The sequence below is a fragment of the Tupaia chinensis genome, unplaced genomic scaffold (genome assembly GCF_000334495.1).
Source record: "Tupaia chinensis unplaced genomic scaffold, TupChi_1.0 Scaffold000097_1, whole genome shotgun sequence".
NCBI classification, from domain to species: Eukaryota; Metazoa; Chordata; class Mammalia; order Scandentia; family Tupaiidae; genus Tupaia; species Tupaia belangeri.
Window position 1 is genome coordinate 9,714,701 of NW_006159559.1, and position 16,991 is coordinate 9,731,691.

Sequence of the window (16,991 nt, forward strand, 5' to 3'; positions counted from 1 at the left end):
AATTTTGAAAGCACAAATAGATGTCACTGGTCCCCACTCTTATTTGAGCTCTTATACCAAAACTAAACAGGGCTTTGAAAATCATCCGAGGCAGCAGTTCTCAGTCAAAGAGGCACATTAGAACAACCATATACTTTGAAAGCACTTATCTGCTTGGGCTCAAGCACCAGGGATTCTGATCCATTGGTCCTGAGGTTGGGCACAAACCTCTGCAATTTTTGGAGTCCTGGGTAAATATATGGCTTTTTTAAAAAAAAAAATTAGAAAGCACAGTCATAAAGTTTCCTTAAAGAAACAGGGAATTCTGCCCTCTGTCCTCTAGTAGAATTTGAAATTACTAATGTAGCCCTATTCATTTAAATGGGGAAACTGAGTTAGACCACCACACACCCACACCACAGAGACAGTCATTATCAGAGCTGAAACGGTGTCTAGGAGTTTCCTAACCAGTATTAATTTCCCATTACTTGCAGCCAGATAAGTAATCATTAAATCCTACATGTCAAAGTTACTTTCTGAATTGTGTATAGCAGTCCAATTTTCCTGGAAGAACATGTCCTGTACTTAGGGGTCAATATGCAGAAGTCCACCATGGTGTAAGGGTGGATGGGAGAATGTGGTTACTAAGAATAAGAAGAGGTTGAAATCCCTTTTTTTTTTTTTTTTTTTTAAAAAGGGTTGAAACCCCTTTTTTTTTTTTTTTTTTTTTTTGAGAGGTTTTCACTATAGGGCGCATGCACTCACCAGACAGACAGAGAGAGACAGAGAGACAGAAAATGAGAAGTCGCCCCCCAGTGGGGATGACCACACCACAATCCCTTCTACTCCATTCTCCTCTCAGGATCTTGGGCACACATGCACACATGCCCGGCATCAGTTTTAAGCCACCAGGTCTGGGACGCAAACCGCAGTCGACTACATGGGAGTCCAGCGACATAGCCATTACGCTAACTACTGGTCCCGAGGTTGAAATCTTTAAATCCATCAGCAGCTGGACTCTCGGAAACCAGGAAGGCATTGAATTAGCCTATGCCTGGTTGTGAGTCTCCTAAAAATTAAGGCAAAGGGGCAACAAGCTGGCTGACTTAAATAACATTCATTTTCTGCTCTAATAAACATAGAAAACTATGTTAGATAAATCTTTAATGAGTCAAGGAAGCATATGTCACAGGAATCTTGATGAAAAAGCATGGAAGTAGTTTAACTGACTTTCTTCACTGACTTAAAAATAATGGATAATTCTTTCTACCAATCCTCTTACATATATTAAGAGCGAAAGTTCCCTTAGAGTGGCAGATGAGCTCCTTTTTTATCCTCACCTATTAATTTTTTAACTAAAAAAATTGCCAATTCTATTTTGATATTTCACAATACAAATGAAAAGTGCACTTTTTTGTCCCCTTCTCTCCTCCAAAACTGCTCCTTTTTCCTTTGTTTCTTTCTTTTTTTTCTTTTTTAATAGGAAGAGAGAGAAAGCCTTTTTTGTTGGGCTGTTAGAAAACACCCAGTAATAGCACCATGATAACCTGGTGAAGTAGAACACGTTCATATAAAACTGACATATAAAGGCCTCCCTTTCATCCCTATCTGTCTGGCTGAGTCAGTCCTGGCCGAGTAGGCACCATCAAGAGATGGGTGAGAGGTATCATCTTTGGGGGCCCTGCCATCTCGGGCAGGTGGCCTCCCACTGGTGACCTCATTCCTGGAGCAGGTCCTACTGGTATCATCTCAGGAGGAGGAGGGCCCATCATAGGCATCATGGGAGGGCCTCCCACATGGGGTCCTGGCACCATGCCAGGGCAAAGAGGACCCAGGAGACTTAGGGAAGATGAGATTATCGCTGCTGTAGGGGAGGAGCAGAGAATGAAGTAGGAGTATCTTCCCTTGTTGAAATGCATCTTTTTTTTTTCAATCAGTCAGGCTCTGTGGATGCTCTTCCATTCAATTCTGATCATAGTCTTTCACATTCTTTTTGTTTCCTACCACTGCAGTTGTCTTTCTCACAGATGGAGAATCATGGGTGAGACATGTGTCACAGAAGTCACAATAAAACGTAGGTGTGCCATTGGCCGTTTGATTCCCTCATCTATGAACTTTAGCACGGCTTCCACAGGTCCCAGCCCACCGCACTGAACTATGTGCCAGAAGACTGGACTGTCGTTCAGGCCAGGCGGTATCACGCCTCAGAGCTCCTAGACAAGCTGCTGCCTCTGACTGGAATGTCCTGGGGCTATCTTCTCTGCCTTTGAAATCATGTTAAGGATCAAAACCCAAAAGCTTACACGTTACCACCTCTGCAAAGTTGCTCCTGCCTCAACCTCCTGCCCCACCCAGGCAGATCTCTGTGCCCATCTCTTAACCAAAATTGAGTCATCGTCTTAAAACTATTCTGTCTACCACGCACATATTTGAAATTCAACAATTACATTTCTTTTACTTAGGTTAAACCCAAGTAAAACTGAATGGTAATTTTTTTTACTAAAACAGCATATGTAACATGATCACTTTGGGCTGCACATTTACCATCTCTGTGTGTATATCCACCCTTATGAAAGGGGGCACAGGATGTAATAAAGCAGAGGCGTTTACTTGGGCTGGTTAGAGTTGTAACCTGGGAGGCACAGTGCTCTGGGACCTAATGGTTTTTAAACAGCTATTATTTTAAAGGCAAACAACACAGTGGGATGGGGAGATTATATCAGTTGTTTGCCAAGATTTACATTGGTGCAAAATAGTTAACAAGATGTCTTGCAGGAAGAGGACTGGGTAACTCAGGGGATATAGTTTAGTGTCTTCCTGGGATCTAGCGGGGTGGGGGGTCCAGGGAAAGCATGACATCTGGATTGTTAGCTTTATGGTCTGTGTGTTCTTAGAAAGTGCACATCACAAGGTGGGGTGACAAATAGTTTAGAGGTATTACAATCTTTTCTTGGGAAGAATGTACATTTAGCAGGGTTAAAAGTTCAGAAACAGCTGAAGCATGACCGCATCCCAATTTCTCTCGCCCTCTCAGCCAAGGACGTTTTTAGAAAATGCCTTTAAGATAAGCCTCTATCAGAAGAAGTTTCTAATCTGAAGATTTCATTTTAGCTTTTCAAATAAAGTAGTCACTGTTTGTATGCTTCGAAAATCCATGAGTATCACATGAAGATGTGCAATAGTTAAGTGTAAATAAGAAATTAAAAAATAAAGTGTTTTACTCTGAAAATGTTCCACCCGTTTCTTGCTCAAACCTTGGAACAGACTGATTAGAAACCTTGGGAAAAGGCCGCTAAAAATGGACAAAACAGTTTTAAGTTACCTGCTGGTCTTTTACCTGTGAGTATGAGAACAGGCATGAAAGAGGACGTACCGTCATAGAGAGGGTATCAGAACCCCCTTTGGAGCCCCAATGACACTAACTCCTTCCAAGCTGCAATGAGTGTCTGCGATTAGTCTGGATGTACAGAATTCTTCAAGTGAGTTGTGACTGGGGGGAAAGTAAAGAAATACTATTATAGAGCATTCTAGAAATACACAGCAGATTGTTAATGCCCCTTCTAAACTGTCTTGATCATACATTTATAATCTTTTTGTAATAGAACTTTAATCCACAACTCTCCTGAATTTTCAGGCTCCTCACCCTTCCCAAAGAATAATTCTGAAAAACAAAGGAGGCATTTGGAATTAAAGAGGGTCTAGGGCAACCCAGAGAATTTCAGAAATGAGTTCACAGAAAAGGAGATTTTCATGTTCTCAATGTGGGATCCCCAGTCTCTAAGAAGGTCTCCTTGACTCCACCTTTTTTTGGGGGGAGAGATTTTTGCTATAGGGCGCGTGCGCTCGCCAGACAGACAGAGAGACATAGAGACAGAAAGCGAGAAATCACCCCCCAGGGGGGATGGTCACGCCGCAATCCCTTCTCCTCCATTCTCCTCTCGGGATCTTGGGCACGCACGCACATGCGCCTGGCGTGAGTTTTAAGCCACCGGGTCAGGGATGCGAACCACGGTCGACTACGTGGGAGTCCAGTGACATAGCCATTACGCTAACTGCTGGTTCCCCTGACTCCAACTTTTACAACAAATTGATGCTATCATTCTTTTTTTTAATTGGTTTTTGCCTTAGGGCACATGTATTCACCAGAGAGAAAGACAGACACAGTGAGAGGGAAAGTGAGAAATCACCCCCCAGGGGGATGACCATGCCACAATCCCTTCCCCATTCTCCCCTGGAATTTTGGGCATACACACACACACACACACACACACACACACACACACACACATACCGGAGTGATTTTCAAGCCAGCAGGTCTGGGACACGAACCATAGTCAGCCATGTAGGAGTACAGTGACGTAACCACTATGCTAGCTACCAGTCCTACTTATTCTTCTGTTTTTGTTAAAATTAGGTCAAACTTAAAGGTAAAAATATGTTGCTTCTATTCTAAAATATAGTCATAGATTTACCTTTCTGACATCTGAGATAAAAGAGTCTGAAAACTTCAAAGATTTATGCAACTGACTGGTGCCCTTAGGAAAACTGTGGAATTGATACTGAATTTCTTCAAAGGCATGGAGTAGAATTCTTTGAAAGGGGAATTCTTGAAATGCCCAGTCAGAGACTCAAAGCTGCCCGACTTCCCTGGTTCTTTGCCACGACTTTGCCTCGTTTCTTTCTCTTCCCTCCATGCTTCTGGGGGACTAGAGGCCAATTAGGATAGAACAGAGGTCCAGCTGTCTCCCCTCTTGATTGCCATAGACTCGAAAACAAATAAATAAATAAGTAGTGACCCTTCTCCTGATCACAGGAGGGAGAATGGACTTGGCAGAATAAGCCTATGAATGTGCTTATAAATATTTTTTCTGTTCAATAATGTAAACAATGAAGACAGAAAGTCAAATAAGATCATTTTAATGGCATTTTACACATCTTAAATTAGTAATAAGAGATTACCAGATAATTAATTCTATTTTCCATCCTTTGCTTGCTCAATATTTTTCAGGATTTCCCTTTCCTGAAAGTTCAATAGATACTTTTGTTAAAAATGGTAAATCAAACACAAAGGATTTTGTTTGTTTTTTGAGACTTTTTTGTTTATCTGGTCCCCTAGCCAATTCTTCTCCACCTTTCATGTCATGGCACATAGAAAACAAAGGGGGGATGACTGGAAGGGATTTGGGGATGTGCATATGGGACTTCATAAAGAAAAACTTTTTCTTTGGAAAAAAATACACACTTTCAATTTTGTCTAAAAGTTTCAAACAAAAAATTTTCAGATAATCCATGATACATTTGAGGTTATTTTTTTTCTTGATAGCTTTTTGTCAAGTTTTGTTTTTTATTAAAATGGCTACATGAAATTCATCAGCAAGACTTTTTAGTAACAATCTCTTCAAATTGTTTTTATTTATTTATTTATTCATTTTTATGTTTTGCCCGTAAGTCATGTGTGCTCAACAGAAAGATACAGAAAGAAGGAAAGTAAGAAATGGAGCTGGGAGATGACCATGCCACAATCCCTCTCCTCCGCTCTCCTCTTAGGCTGGCACATACGTGTGCCCAGCATGAATGAGTTTTAAGCTACCAGGTTTGGGACTTGAACCACGTAGTTGGCCATGTGCAAATCCAGTGCCTTAACCATCACACCACCTGCTGGCCCCACAATCTCTTTAAATTTTTGATAGTAACTGCCAGGAAAAAAAAAAAAATCTAAACCCATTATGTCACTATCATTCGAAACTTTACAATACTTTATATATAAAGGACCTATTGATTTTTTTTTCTCATTGACAAATGTAATGTTGATATTCTTGTAATGGTAGTGAATTTGAAATTTAACTTTAGCTTCCCAGATATTTCAAATAATGTTCAAGCTATGATTTGCCGTGTGCACATGCACTCACCCTCTCACCCCACAGCTAGTTGGATGCTACTGAAACATCATATCAGAAGCAAATGAACAGACAAATAAGGACAAATGTGCCAGTGAGGTAGACCCACCCTGACAGGCATCCCAAGGAAAGTACACTTCACAGCCTCACCTAACTTCCAGAAGCTCCACAGCTCCCTTATCCACAAGGGGCAGCAGTGAGCTCACAGAGAACTCATGAAATACATCAGTCGGCTCTTGGGAAGGTTCTCTTTGGCCAAGCTCGGCTTCACGGAGCTGTGGTGAGCACTGTCTTCAGCTTCAGGAACCACAGGGAGCACATTCTGAGGCCACTCTGCCCAACCAACTGGTGAGTGCATCTCTGATATTTTGACTCTCTTCCACATCAGATTGTGGTCACTGACCCATGGTCACTAGAATAACTGCAGAGTAACCCTAACTTAATTTAGACAGTTAAAAATATTGCACTGCCTAACACTCAAAGTTACTAGGCTTTAGTTCCTCCCACCATAACTTGAATTCAGGCACCTTCCAGCAACCTACAGCCTACCTTGTTTCCTCTATCCTCTCACAAAGATGTGCTATGCTTCTAGGTCAAGCCTAGGTTCTATTTCTTCTTCTGCATTAAACCCTCTGAAGTCCTCATGGGCAAACCATTACTTCTGTTCTGCCTCCCAGTTCATCTCTGCTTCCCACACCCAGTCTTAATGTCAGCTTGGTCTAATTATCCTCAACATGAGTTGTAAACGATTTTTAAAAAGTGCATCAAAGTAAATTTGCGCATACTGAAATCCTACTTATTGTCAACTGAGTTGAGAATTAATCACTGTTCACAGGCAATTTACAACTAAATAAGTGACTAATTCAAACACACTTTCTGATCGGGATCATTTAGAAAAAAAAATTGATGCCATTTTAGTGTTTCCCATTTCACTATCCTACTTTCTGGTAACATCCCATTAATGGAAACAGCTTTAAAATAACAGAATGTCTTCTTCGGAAACGTTCTTACAAATGTCTGATTTTGTGCCAAGCTTTTTGCTACCTCTTTAGTAGCTCTTCTCCTGGCCGCCATTTACCTCTTCCCTCTTCCCAAACCCCCAGCTTTAAAGTCCTGGGGTAAGTCCTGGAATTCAGGCTTAATAGTAAAGTACTTTTCAGAACAAATATTTTTTGGAGGGGCTTAGAAGCGGAATTCATTTAAAAAATCTAATAGCCATTTCCTTTTTATGTTTCCCATTTTGAAGTTTGAAGCAATAATTAACTTTTCTCTTTGCTACCAGAAAACTCCGACCCAGCTTAACTTCTTTGTGAAAGTAACATTTAGTATTTACAGCTCCAGGGACCAGCAGATGGTGTAATGCTTACATCACTGGATTCCCATGTAGTCAACCATGGTTCGAGTCTTAGACCCAGCAACTTAAAACTCATGCTGGGCACATGTGTGTACATGCCCAAAATCCTGAGAGGAGAATGGAGGAGAAGGGACTGAGGCATGGCCATTCTCCCTGGAGGTGATTTCTTGCTTTCTGTCTCTCTGTCTCTGTCTCCTAGTGAGTACATGCTTCCTATAGCAAAAATCTCTACACCTGGTGAATAGGGGGACATGAAAATCCTACTAGAACAGTGGAATCTGTGTTTCTCCTCCTGAGAGCTGGGATATCTGCGAGGTACTAATTAAATTCAAAACACAAGTGTCTGAAGGAGGTGATGAGTAAGTCAAGAGGAGCATAAAGCTGAGGCTAAAGTTGCAACCTCCCATAAAAATCAGCAGACATTTCACAGTTCAGATTTCTTTCTTTCTTTTTTTTTTTTAGCGGTTTTTGCTATAGGATGCATGCACTCACTAGAGAGACAGAAAGCAAGAAATCACCCTCCCCCCCAGAGGGATGGCCACGCCACAGTCCCTTCTCCTCTATTCTCCTCTTGGGATCTTGGGCACACACGCACATGCACCTGGTGTGAGGTTAAACTACTGGGTCTGGGACTCAAACCATGGTCGACTCCATAAAGAGTCCAGCAACATAGCCATTACACCAACTGCTGGTTCCAATATTTCATTTCTTTTAATATGATGGCATTTCAACCTGAGCAAATCTCCAACAGAGCTCTGCTCGGTGTCCAAGGAGAGGTAGGAATTTTTAGGCGTTTTAGTCTATTTTTGAGTTGCTACCAGAATACCTCAGACGGGGTGTGTTATAAAGAAAATGGGGGGTTATTTGCAAAAGTGCAAAAAGTATAAAAAAATGCAAAAAGGCTTATTTGCACCAGTTTTGGTGACTGGACAGTCTAAAAGCATCACAAAATAGTTAAAGATGGAACTTTTAGCAGAGAAGATCATGTTCAGTAACCATGAGTGAGTTTCTCTTGTTCTAGTCTCTTTCTCTCTGCTTCTAAACCCACCAGAACTCAATCATTGGGGCCCTGACCGAATGACCTTATCACACCCAAAGGCCCTACCCTGGGACACCACTGAAGGATTAAGTTTTCACTTAACACCTTTATAACACCATCAAGTCACAATTCATAAATGAGGGAGGAGGGCATTAGAACTACAGCAGTAGGTAAATCAAAAACTTTACACCTGTGGGGGAAAATTGAATTTGAAAAAAGCAGTACAAAACTGGAGATGTCCAGGTTTCCACATATTCTCAGTCCCTGGGCAACCAAAGCTTTTTGTATCTTCTGTATTCATGCAATTGGCAGGTGGAGATGGTGCCGCATGTCCTGACTAAGTGTGACTCGTTGAAAGAGCGCTAAGAAAGTAAACATGCTGTACTAATGTCAACTGACTTGATGTCGGGTTTTTTTTTTGTTCTTTTTTGTTTTTTCTTTCTTTTTTTTTTTTTTTAAATGACTGGACATCTCTGGTCCTATTGAGGTTTGTGGTCATAACCAATTTTTTCATGTCAGCTTCATGCTCATCTACATGTTTTCTTTGGTTTTACCTTCCTGTTCTTTACCAGATTGTGTACATCCCTTCTAGTTTCCCCATAGTGATAAAAATAACAAAATAAAATTGTATTTAGAGCAACATTTTTTCTGGGAACTACCCGCACCCCCCCCCAAGTACTACAAGAATAATTAAGACATCAACATTCAGAATCTCAGATATCCACTAAAATTGTCAAGAATTTAAGACATTGTGTCTCTCTAAAATGTAACAGCAGTCATATTAAGATGATGAGATAATGCAAAGTGAACTGGTGGTCTTTTAAACTAACTTATCTTGAGGTGTCAATGGCCACATCACCTCTGTCGGATGTGTTGTCTTTTAAAAAGATGATGCTTGGGAGCGGCTGCCACGGAAAAGTTCACAGTTTGCATTTTACTCAAAGTTGCCCAGCCAGGTGGTAAAGGCTGATGAATATCCAGCTCCCTCTGCCTCTGCCTCTGCCTCTGCCTAAAGTGAAAGTCCCTTTTCTGGGCCATTTGATTGTAAAGCCACTTACTCAAGGTGCTGTTCTTGCCTAGAGCTATGGAAGCTTGAGGTCTTAACTACAGTTGATTATTTAGATTCCAATATGCGGACAAGGGGGGTTGAAAGTGAATAGCGTCCTGGCTTTTACTTTCTGCTTTAATCCTGCTCTGACACCTCTGAGGCTACAGACTCCTCCAGCAGCCCTTCTTGTCTCCCTCCCCTCTGACATTTTTTTCTCCCCCTTCTTTCTCTGCAGCTTCATTCTTCTTTGTCCTCCCTTCCCTTTTTCCCTTATCTTTTTGGACCTTTTTCTCTCACTCTGCAGAGACAGGCTGAAGGACTGGTGCCATCCCTGTTTTAATGACCTTCTCCTTGAATTCTGATCATCAGTGAGGGATGTCCTCATAACCACTTTGGAGTATCTGTTGAAGGTCAAATCTTGACACAACTATGAAGTAGAAGTAGTATGAAGTCTTGCTTATTTGTTTTATCCTTTTAACATCCTGCCAGATACTTCTCTCTCTCTGGTTACCAGGGTTCAGGGCCTCTCCCAAGCTCTCAGTACAGAGAGAACGGAGCAGGACTGAGATTAGAAGTGGATCATAGCAAGAGGATCCTGTTGAGGATGCCATCCTCTGTCTTTCTCGCATGTGGAAGAAATAAATTAATAAACATGAGAGGAAGAGAGGAAGGAAGAAAGGAAGGAAGGAGGGAAAAAAGGGAGGGAGGTAGGAGGAAGGGACTGATGGGCTCGGGATACCATATTTGAGCCAAAGGATTCTCAAAGGAGAGAATTTGGGGTTGTTCTTTGACTGAAGTGAAGATGGAGTTTTGCTGTTTGTTTTGTTTTGTTTTGTTTTTGTTTGTTTGTTTGGAGGTTTTGTTTGTTTTTAAAGAGAGATTTTTGTTATATGGCATGTGCACTTACCAGAGAGACAGAAAGCAAGAAATCACTGCTTGGGGATGGTTACACAGCAATCCCTTCTCCTTCATTCTTTCAGAATCTTGGGCAAACACACATCCGTGCCTAGTGTGAGTGTTAAGCCATCAGGTCCAAGACTTGAACCGCAGTGAACTATGTGGGAGTCCAATGGCAAAACCATTATGCCGTTTGCTGGTCCCTTGGTTTTTTGTTTACAGAAGTACCCCTCAGACATGCTTACTCTGCATTCAGTATTTCTTTCAGGTATTTTTGACAGATGGGCTTGGAACAAAATTGTTAGTTTCCATGCCCACCTGTCTTCCTCCTCTCTGCTTCTGTATCTGATATTATAGTATTTTCTGTAGAGCACAGAGCTTTTAACTTGATTATCCCCAAAACCGTAATGACTATTTTTTCAGACAGGCTTATCCAGAATCTACCCTTGGTGGTCCAGCATCTGTTCTTCCCCACGTCACATTCTCACTCTCCTAAAGCAATCCTACTCACCCTGCGGTTCTGAATCCACCAACTGCTGATGACCCTCTGACCTGTACCTCCATGCTGAGGTTTTTTCCTAAACTCATAGCACCATACTCATTGACTGGAAAACTGTGCTCACCTCGTATTCCTTAAATACTTCAACTCAGTGGGTCCCAAACTGAACTCATCATGTCCCTTCTGTGCTAGCACACAGACCTTTCCCTTTCCCAGCTATTGCCGCAGTCATCCACAGCCATCCAGAAGACCAGAAGTCATACCCACAGACACGTCTGTCTCTTCCTTATGCCTCTCACATCTGTGTCTTCCTCTTATCCCCGCTACCAGTAGGCCATCGCCATCTCTTGAGAAGATAATTCCAAAGGTCCCAACTAGTGATCCTCGGTCCAGTAGCTCACCTTTTCCAATCAACCTTTACTTGCTGCCAGAATGATTTTTCCAAACTGCAAAGCTGAACATATTCTTTTCAAAAAGAACTCATACTCCTACACGTAAGTACTCCTAATGCAAGAACTATGAAATGGAGTGTGGAAGGAATAGAAAAGCAAGATCTAGACAGCTTCATCCGCAGTATAGAATTTCTTTTTAAGCTGCTGGTTTTCTTCTTTTTAAGTTTTTTTTTTTTTTTTATGTTTTGCAACTTTGTATTTTATTCTACAATTTGCTCATTTTTTGTTTTGAAATAAAATCACATATCCCTCAGTCTTCAAACAAAATTGATACTGCAGAATGGTGTGTGTTTATCCTGCAGCTTCAGGAACGCTCAGGCTCTCCAATTTGAGAAGCTATGAACCTGGCTGAGATCCACATTCTCTGCATATTATTCCAGGACCTTCTTGACAGGTGCTTATTTGTCTCTACAGCTTCAGCCCTCCAATCTGCTCCTTGTAATCCAGTCACACTGAACTTTCTACAACTCTGTGGCCATCGTACTGTTTCCCATTTCAGGTTTATGCTGTTTTCTCAAACTAGGATGCACCTCTGCCCCAGCTATCTGCTTCTGTTCTAGACCCAGCTCAGGTATCACTTGCCCCAGGAAGCCCTCCATGACAACCTGCAATGGTCTGAGGTAGCCACCCCTCTCCCCATGCCACCAAAGTCCATGCCTGTTCCATAGCATGTATCTCCCTGGATTATAATCTTAAATTAATGTTCCTTCCAGGCTGAACATGAATTGCTTTAGGGCAGGGTCTGTGTCTTAATCATCATGGCCTTCCCAGGGCCAGTCCCATGCCTGCTCACAAGATGAGTAAGTATGGCCATAACATTTCACCCTAGTCTTACCAGGGTTGATTCGGCTGATCCTGATGGCCATGGACATGTCTCCTTCTTCTCTCACTATTCCTCTGTCAAATGGGGTGACCCTAAATGGACAAGTTCATGCCAGTCAAATGTGTCAGTGCTTTTTCTATCCTAATGGACATTATTTTAAAGAGATTTTTGCTATAGGGCACACGGGCTCTCCAGGAAGACAGAAAGTGAGAAATCACCACCCAGGACAGAGTGGCCATGCCACAATCCCTTCTCCTCCAGTGGGATCTTGGGCCTGCTCACACACACACTCGGTGTGAGTTTGAAGTCACCAGGTCCAGGACTCAAACCATGGTCAACTACACGCAAGTCCAGCAATGTAACCATTACGCCATTGCTGGTTCCCCAATGGACTCTTGAAACAAGCTCTCAAGATTTGATACCTAGTAGAACCTTAAAGAACATATGTTAAATATTTGAATAAACCAGTGATCAGTACTGTTGTTCTCCCAGATTAAGACTTGTATTTTCTCAGTCTTCCAGAGAATCTTGATATCTCTGAATCCTCACAATCTAACAAAGTATCAATAATTTAATAAACACATCCTAATGATTGAATGAAAAATGAACTAATATCTTCAAGTGTATTTTCATGTTTCTTAAAAACATGCACCGATTTTAACTTTTTACTCTGATACCTGGTGTGTCTACCTGTCTGCTGAGGAACTGGCTTGTCACTTGGAAATAGAATTTTCACAAATTGATGATGATTGAAGTTTCTTTTTAAAAACTTTATCTGTGACCACCATAATTTTTTTGAATTTCAGGCTCATTTAAGAGAAGAATTCTTGAATGGCTTTGATCTTCACCATGGCCGATATAATTTAATGGGTATAAAACCATTGTCCTCAAGGTAAAGACCCATGTTTCTAAGGATAAATGCTCAATAAATGTGGCTTTGGAGCATGGCACTACTCTGAAGCATTTTCATGAAATAAGTGAAAGTGCTTGGTACTCAACCTAGCACACAGTAAGTGCTCAGTGAATACTTTGTTCATCAGTTCATTCCAATGCAGAGCTGAATGTGGAGTATAAGACCTGACACCTCTGGAATTTGGGAGAGATGTTCAATTGTAGTTGAAGGCAATGATGCCTTCTCTTAGACATCATTTAATTATAGCTTGGTTGCCAGAGTCTAGTAATATGCCCTCCTTTTGTGGCCCAGCATAAGACAAATAGATAAATCTTCAGGACAGCCAGGATTTTGTCTTTCTCAAATCTGTGAGCAGTGTTCTCCTTTTTAACTCCCCCACCCCTTTTTTTGATTACATACTTCTATCCATAAAAAGTTTCTGATCAAACATCCCCAATATATGCATAATTATTTATTTATAAATGGTGTGCATATATTACCATACTAATACATCTGCTTTTAGAAATCCATCAAAATGGAAATTTAAAGGGATAATATAAAAGTGAATAGAAATAGAAATTCTCTTATTTTCTTTTCTCACCCCAATAGATTATCTTATAACCAGCCCACTGGTTGAAAGGTCTCATAGCTTCCTTTTAGAAGGCCTGGTTGGAGCAAGGTTTTCCAATGTCAATACTCTAAATATATGTGTTCCCAGCTCATCTGCTGCTCACTTTGTTTAATTAATCCTACCAAAAGCAACTGGTTTATGTTAAAGAAAAGAAATATAATTCAATGGTTGAATAATGAATTAAAAAGGCTTTATTTCCAGTGGAACCCCGTTTTCATAGGCATACTACATGCTATATTTTAATCCAAATGAAAAGAGATAGACTACTGATTATACTGAAAGATAAGGAAGAAGGCAAGAAAGCTGCAATATACCCTCAAAGAATGTTAAAATGGCATGCTATGGGAAAAGAGGGTTTTATCTTATAAGGCCATAAACACTGAGCAGCTTAATTTTCCATCCCAGGAAATCAGCAGCTTCAACGTGGCCCTTTACAAAATATTTAAGATTTGTGATAATAACAAGTACTGCAGTGGCATTCTGTGTGGTTCTCCACTTTGGCATTTCCCATTACTGTGGCCTAAAAGGGAAGGGAAAAAAAAGGATATTATATAGATGATGATAGATTTGGAAAATGTTTTTTAAAAATGTTTTTAGTCCACTCAACTTAACAGAGGCTTGCTACATTTCATGCCCTTTATTCAGGGAATATTTTCACTTTTGAAGGTCAGATATACATTGGGTACTATGCTCTCCCAATGTGCCCTCCACCACTGTTGTCTTCATTGTGGATAAATCCAGCCTGTACCCAAAAGCTGAGTCTTTAAGAATACAAGCACAGCCCCTACCTGTATAACTAGCCAACACAGGATGGGTCATTAGACATCTTGGCATTAAATCCTGTGGATGTGTTCTATGAACATTTCTCAGGCTACACTGTTACAAAGCACCTGGGACGCTTTAAGGTCTTACCTTGGAAAATGCTTTGGCCACACAGCATGTGGCCTCTGAGGTGATATTCTTTGGAACCAACATTGTTTTCTTAGACCTTGCTGGAGTGGGATATGCTCTGGAGAAGCAGCAGCCCATGCACTGATAAATTGGGGCACCTAACTTGGAGAAGTATCTGTTTTCCTTCAGCTTACATTCTGGGCAACCTTCAAGGAAAAATAAATAATAAATGTTTTTTAGAAAAGGTGAAGAATAAAATCATTCAATCAAATCTTTTTCAATGAAAAAAGATTCAGGGGAACCAGCAGTTAGCGTAATGGCTATGTCGCTGGACTCCCACGTAGTCGACCGCAGTTCGCGTCCCGGACTCGGTGGCTTAAAACTCACACCGGGTGTGTGTGCGTGTGTGCCCAAGATCCCAAGAGGAGAAGGGATTGCGGCGTGGCCATCCCCCCTGGGTGGTGATTTCTTGCTTTCTGTCTCTATGTCTCTCTCTGTCTGTCTGGCGAGCGCACGCACCCTATAACGAAAATCTCTCAAAAAAAAAAAAAGATTCAGAAAGAATCTATGACTTTTTCCTTATTATGAAAAATGATGATACATCTTCTTTTTCATCAAAAGTAAAAGGGAAATAAGTACTTTTAGGATATATGTTAAACTTCATATATAATATCTATTATTATGTTTGTGGGAAAACAATTTTTGCAGACACTCATGGGACTATGTTACAGTTGTTTTTCTCATGAAGAATAAATAGACTTTCTGGGGCCAGCAGGTGGCGTGGTGGTTAAAGCACTGGACACTCCCATATGGCCAACCAGGGTTTGAGTCTTGGACCTGGTGACCTGGTAGCTTACTCTCTCACTTTCTCACTTTCTCTTTCTTCTCTTTCTCTCTCTCTCTCTCTCTCTCTCTCTCTGTGTGTGTGTGTGTGTGTGTGTGTGTGTGTGTGTGTGTGTCTGGTCAAATGAAAATAAATGAATGAATAAATAAAATTAAATAAAAATAATTCTTTTAAAAAATGGACTTTCTATCCTAGTGATAATAATATGTCTAGAGGGAGCATAAAACTTGACTGATGAAAACATCATATTCATCTAAAAAGAGACTTTTGTGGACCCATAGATTGTGTGGAGGTTAAAGTAGCTGGATTCCACATGGCCAACGGCACAATTTGAGTCTCAAACTGGACGTTTGAAAATCACATCAGTATGTGTGTGTGCATGTCCAAAATCTGGAGAGGAGACTAAAGGGAAAGGGATTGCAGCATGGCAATCCCCCCAGCAGAGGTGATTTCTATTTCTTCTCTTCTCTCTCTCTCCCTCTCTCTCTCTCTCTCTCTCTCCCTCTCTCATAAGCTCATGCACTTTTAGCAAAAAAAAAAAGAGAGAGAGAGAATTTTAACCAGAGACAGAAGGCTATTTCTTTTTAAAATTTGCTATTGGTTTCCCCCTATAAAAATTTCAAATGCCGATAGAAAAAAATATGTCAGAATTAAGAAGGTGAATGTAGCAAGTCTGATATTAGATAAGGCATCTGCACATGGTGGCTGGACCTAAAATATTAACACTTGTCTAGACAGAAACCATAATCAAGAGTAATTCAAAATTTCGAAGCAGGTAGAATTGTATCAGCCACTGTATGAAAGCTTTCAACCAGTATAGCAACACAAATTTACTACACAATGGCTTTGTTTTTCTTACTTGTTAACCGATACAAAGACAATGTTAAAATTTTCTCAAATCTTGTGGGAGAAACATTGTTTTAAAAACTGAGATAAATTAATAAGGAGCATTTTCTTCTTCAAAATTCAGATAAATAATAAGGAATCTATTGCAGATGAAAATGTACAGGCTATTTAAATGGATATGTAAGATACCATTTTCACTGCACATTCTCTGAACCTAACTTAGTTGTACATTCACGGTCTACAAGTGCCAAGATATGTAACGAACAACGAAGATCTACCACACGTGAAGGAGGTAGAAAAGTAATTAATGAAGTTACTAAGGTACATCTAGATGTGTGCATTGCCCTAATTATTTTAAATCCAAATTTGGTCACGCACCGTGCATTAAAAACTCTCCATCAGGAAAGGAGTGGAGAATATGCAGAAACACAGACAATGTGGCCAAAATGACAACTGCATATTTTCTGTAGTAATCCATGGCTCTCCTGCAAAACAGATATGGCAAAATAACGACAACAACAACAACAATAATAATAATCTAAAATTGGCTTGTAAGTCATAATACAACCAATAGTTTTAATGTTATTATTACTAATCATCATCAATGTCTTGATCCTTTGGTTTTCAGCTCCCTAACTAGTCTAAAGCCATGTAAATTTTTTTAAAAAAAAGCTTCTCTTTAAGAAAGAGGTAGGGGGAGACCAGCAGTTGGCATAATGGTTGTGTTGCTGGATTTCCATGTAGTCAACCGTGGTTCGAGGCCCAGACCCAGTGGCTTAAACTCATACCGGGAGCATGTGCATTCATGCCCAAGATCCTGAGAATAGAGGAGAAGAGATGACGGTGTGGCCATTCCCTGGGGGGGGGGTGATTTCTTGCTTTCTGTCTCTCTGTCTCTC

The 16,991-nt window shown here is 40.7% G+C and overlaps 1 protein-coding gene across 1 annotated transcript; it reads right to left on the reverse strand.

The window, feature by feature from the left end:
- Window positions 1-13,953: 13,953 nt before the first annotated feature.
- On the reverse strand, window positions 13,954-16,570 carry CGA (glycoprotein hormones, alpha polypeptide). Its single transcript, XM_006143385.1, has 3 exons — window positions 16,471-16,570; window positions 14,424-14,608; window positions 13,954-14,031 (listed from the first exon to the last, which is right to left on the reverse strand). The coding sequence occupies exons 1-3, from the start codon at window positions 16,568-16,570 to the stop codon at window positions 13,954-13,956; spliced, it is 363 nt and encodes a 120-aa protein (XP_006143447.1).
- Between the last annotated feature and the right edge of the window lie 421 nt (window positions 16,571-16,991).

Coding starts and splice junctions, on each gene's coding strand:
- CGA (XM_006143385.1), bottom strand. CDS start 16,570: ATGGATTACTACAGAAAATATGCAGTTGTCATTTTGGCCACATTGTCT. Junction 14,609..16,470: donor TGGAGAGTTTTTAATGCACG/GTGCGTGACCAA, acceptor TTTTCCTTGAAG/GTTGCCCAGAATGTAAGCTG. Junction 14,032..14,423: donor TGGCCAAAGCATTTTCCAAG/GTAAGACCTTAA, acceptor CTTCCCTTTTAG/GCCACAGTAATGGGAAATGC.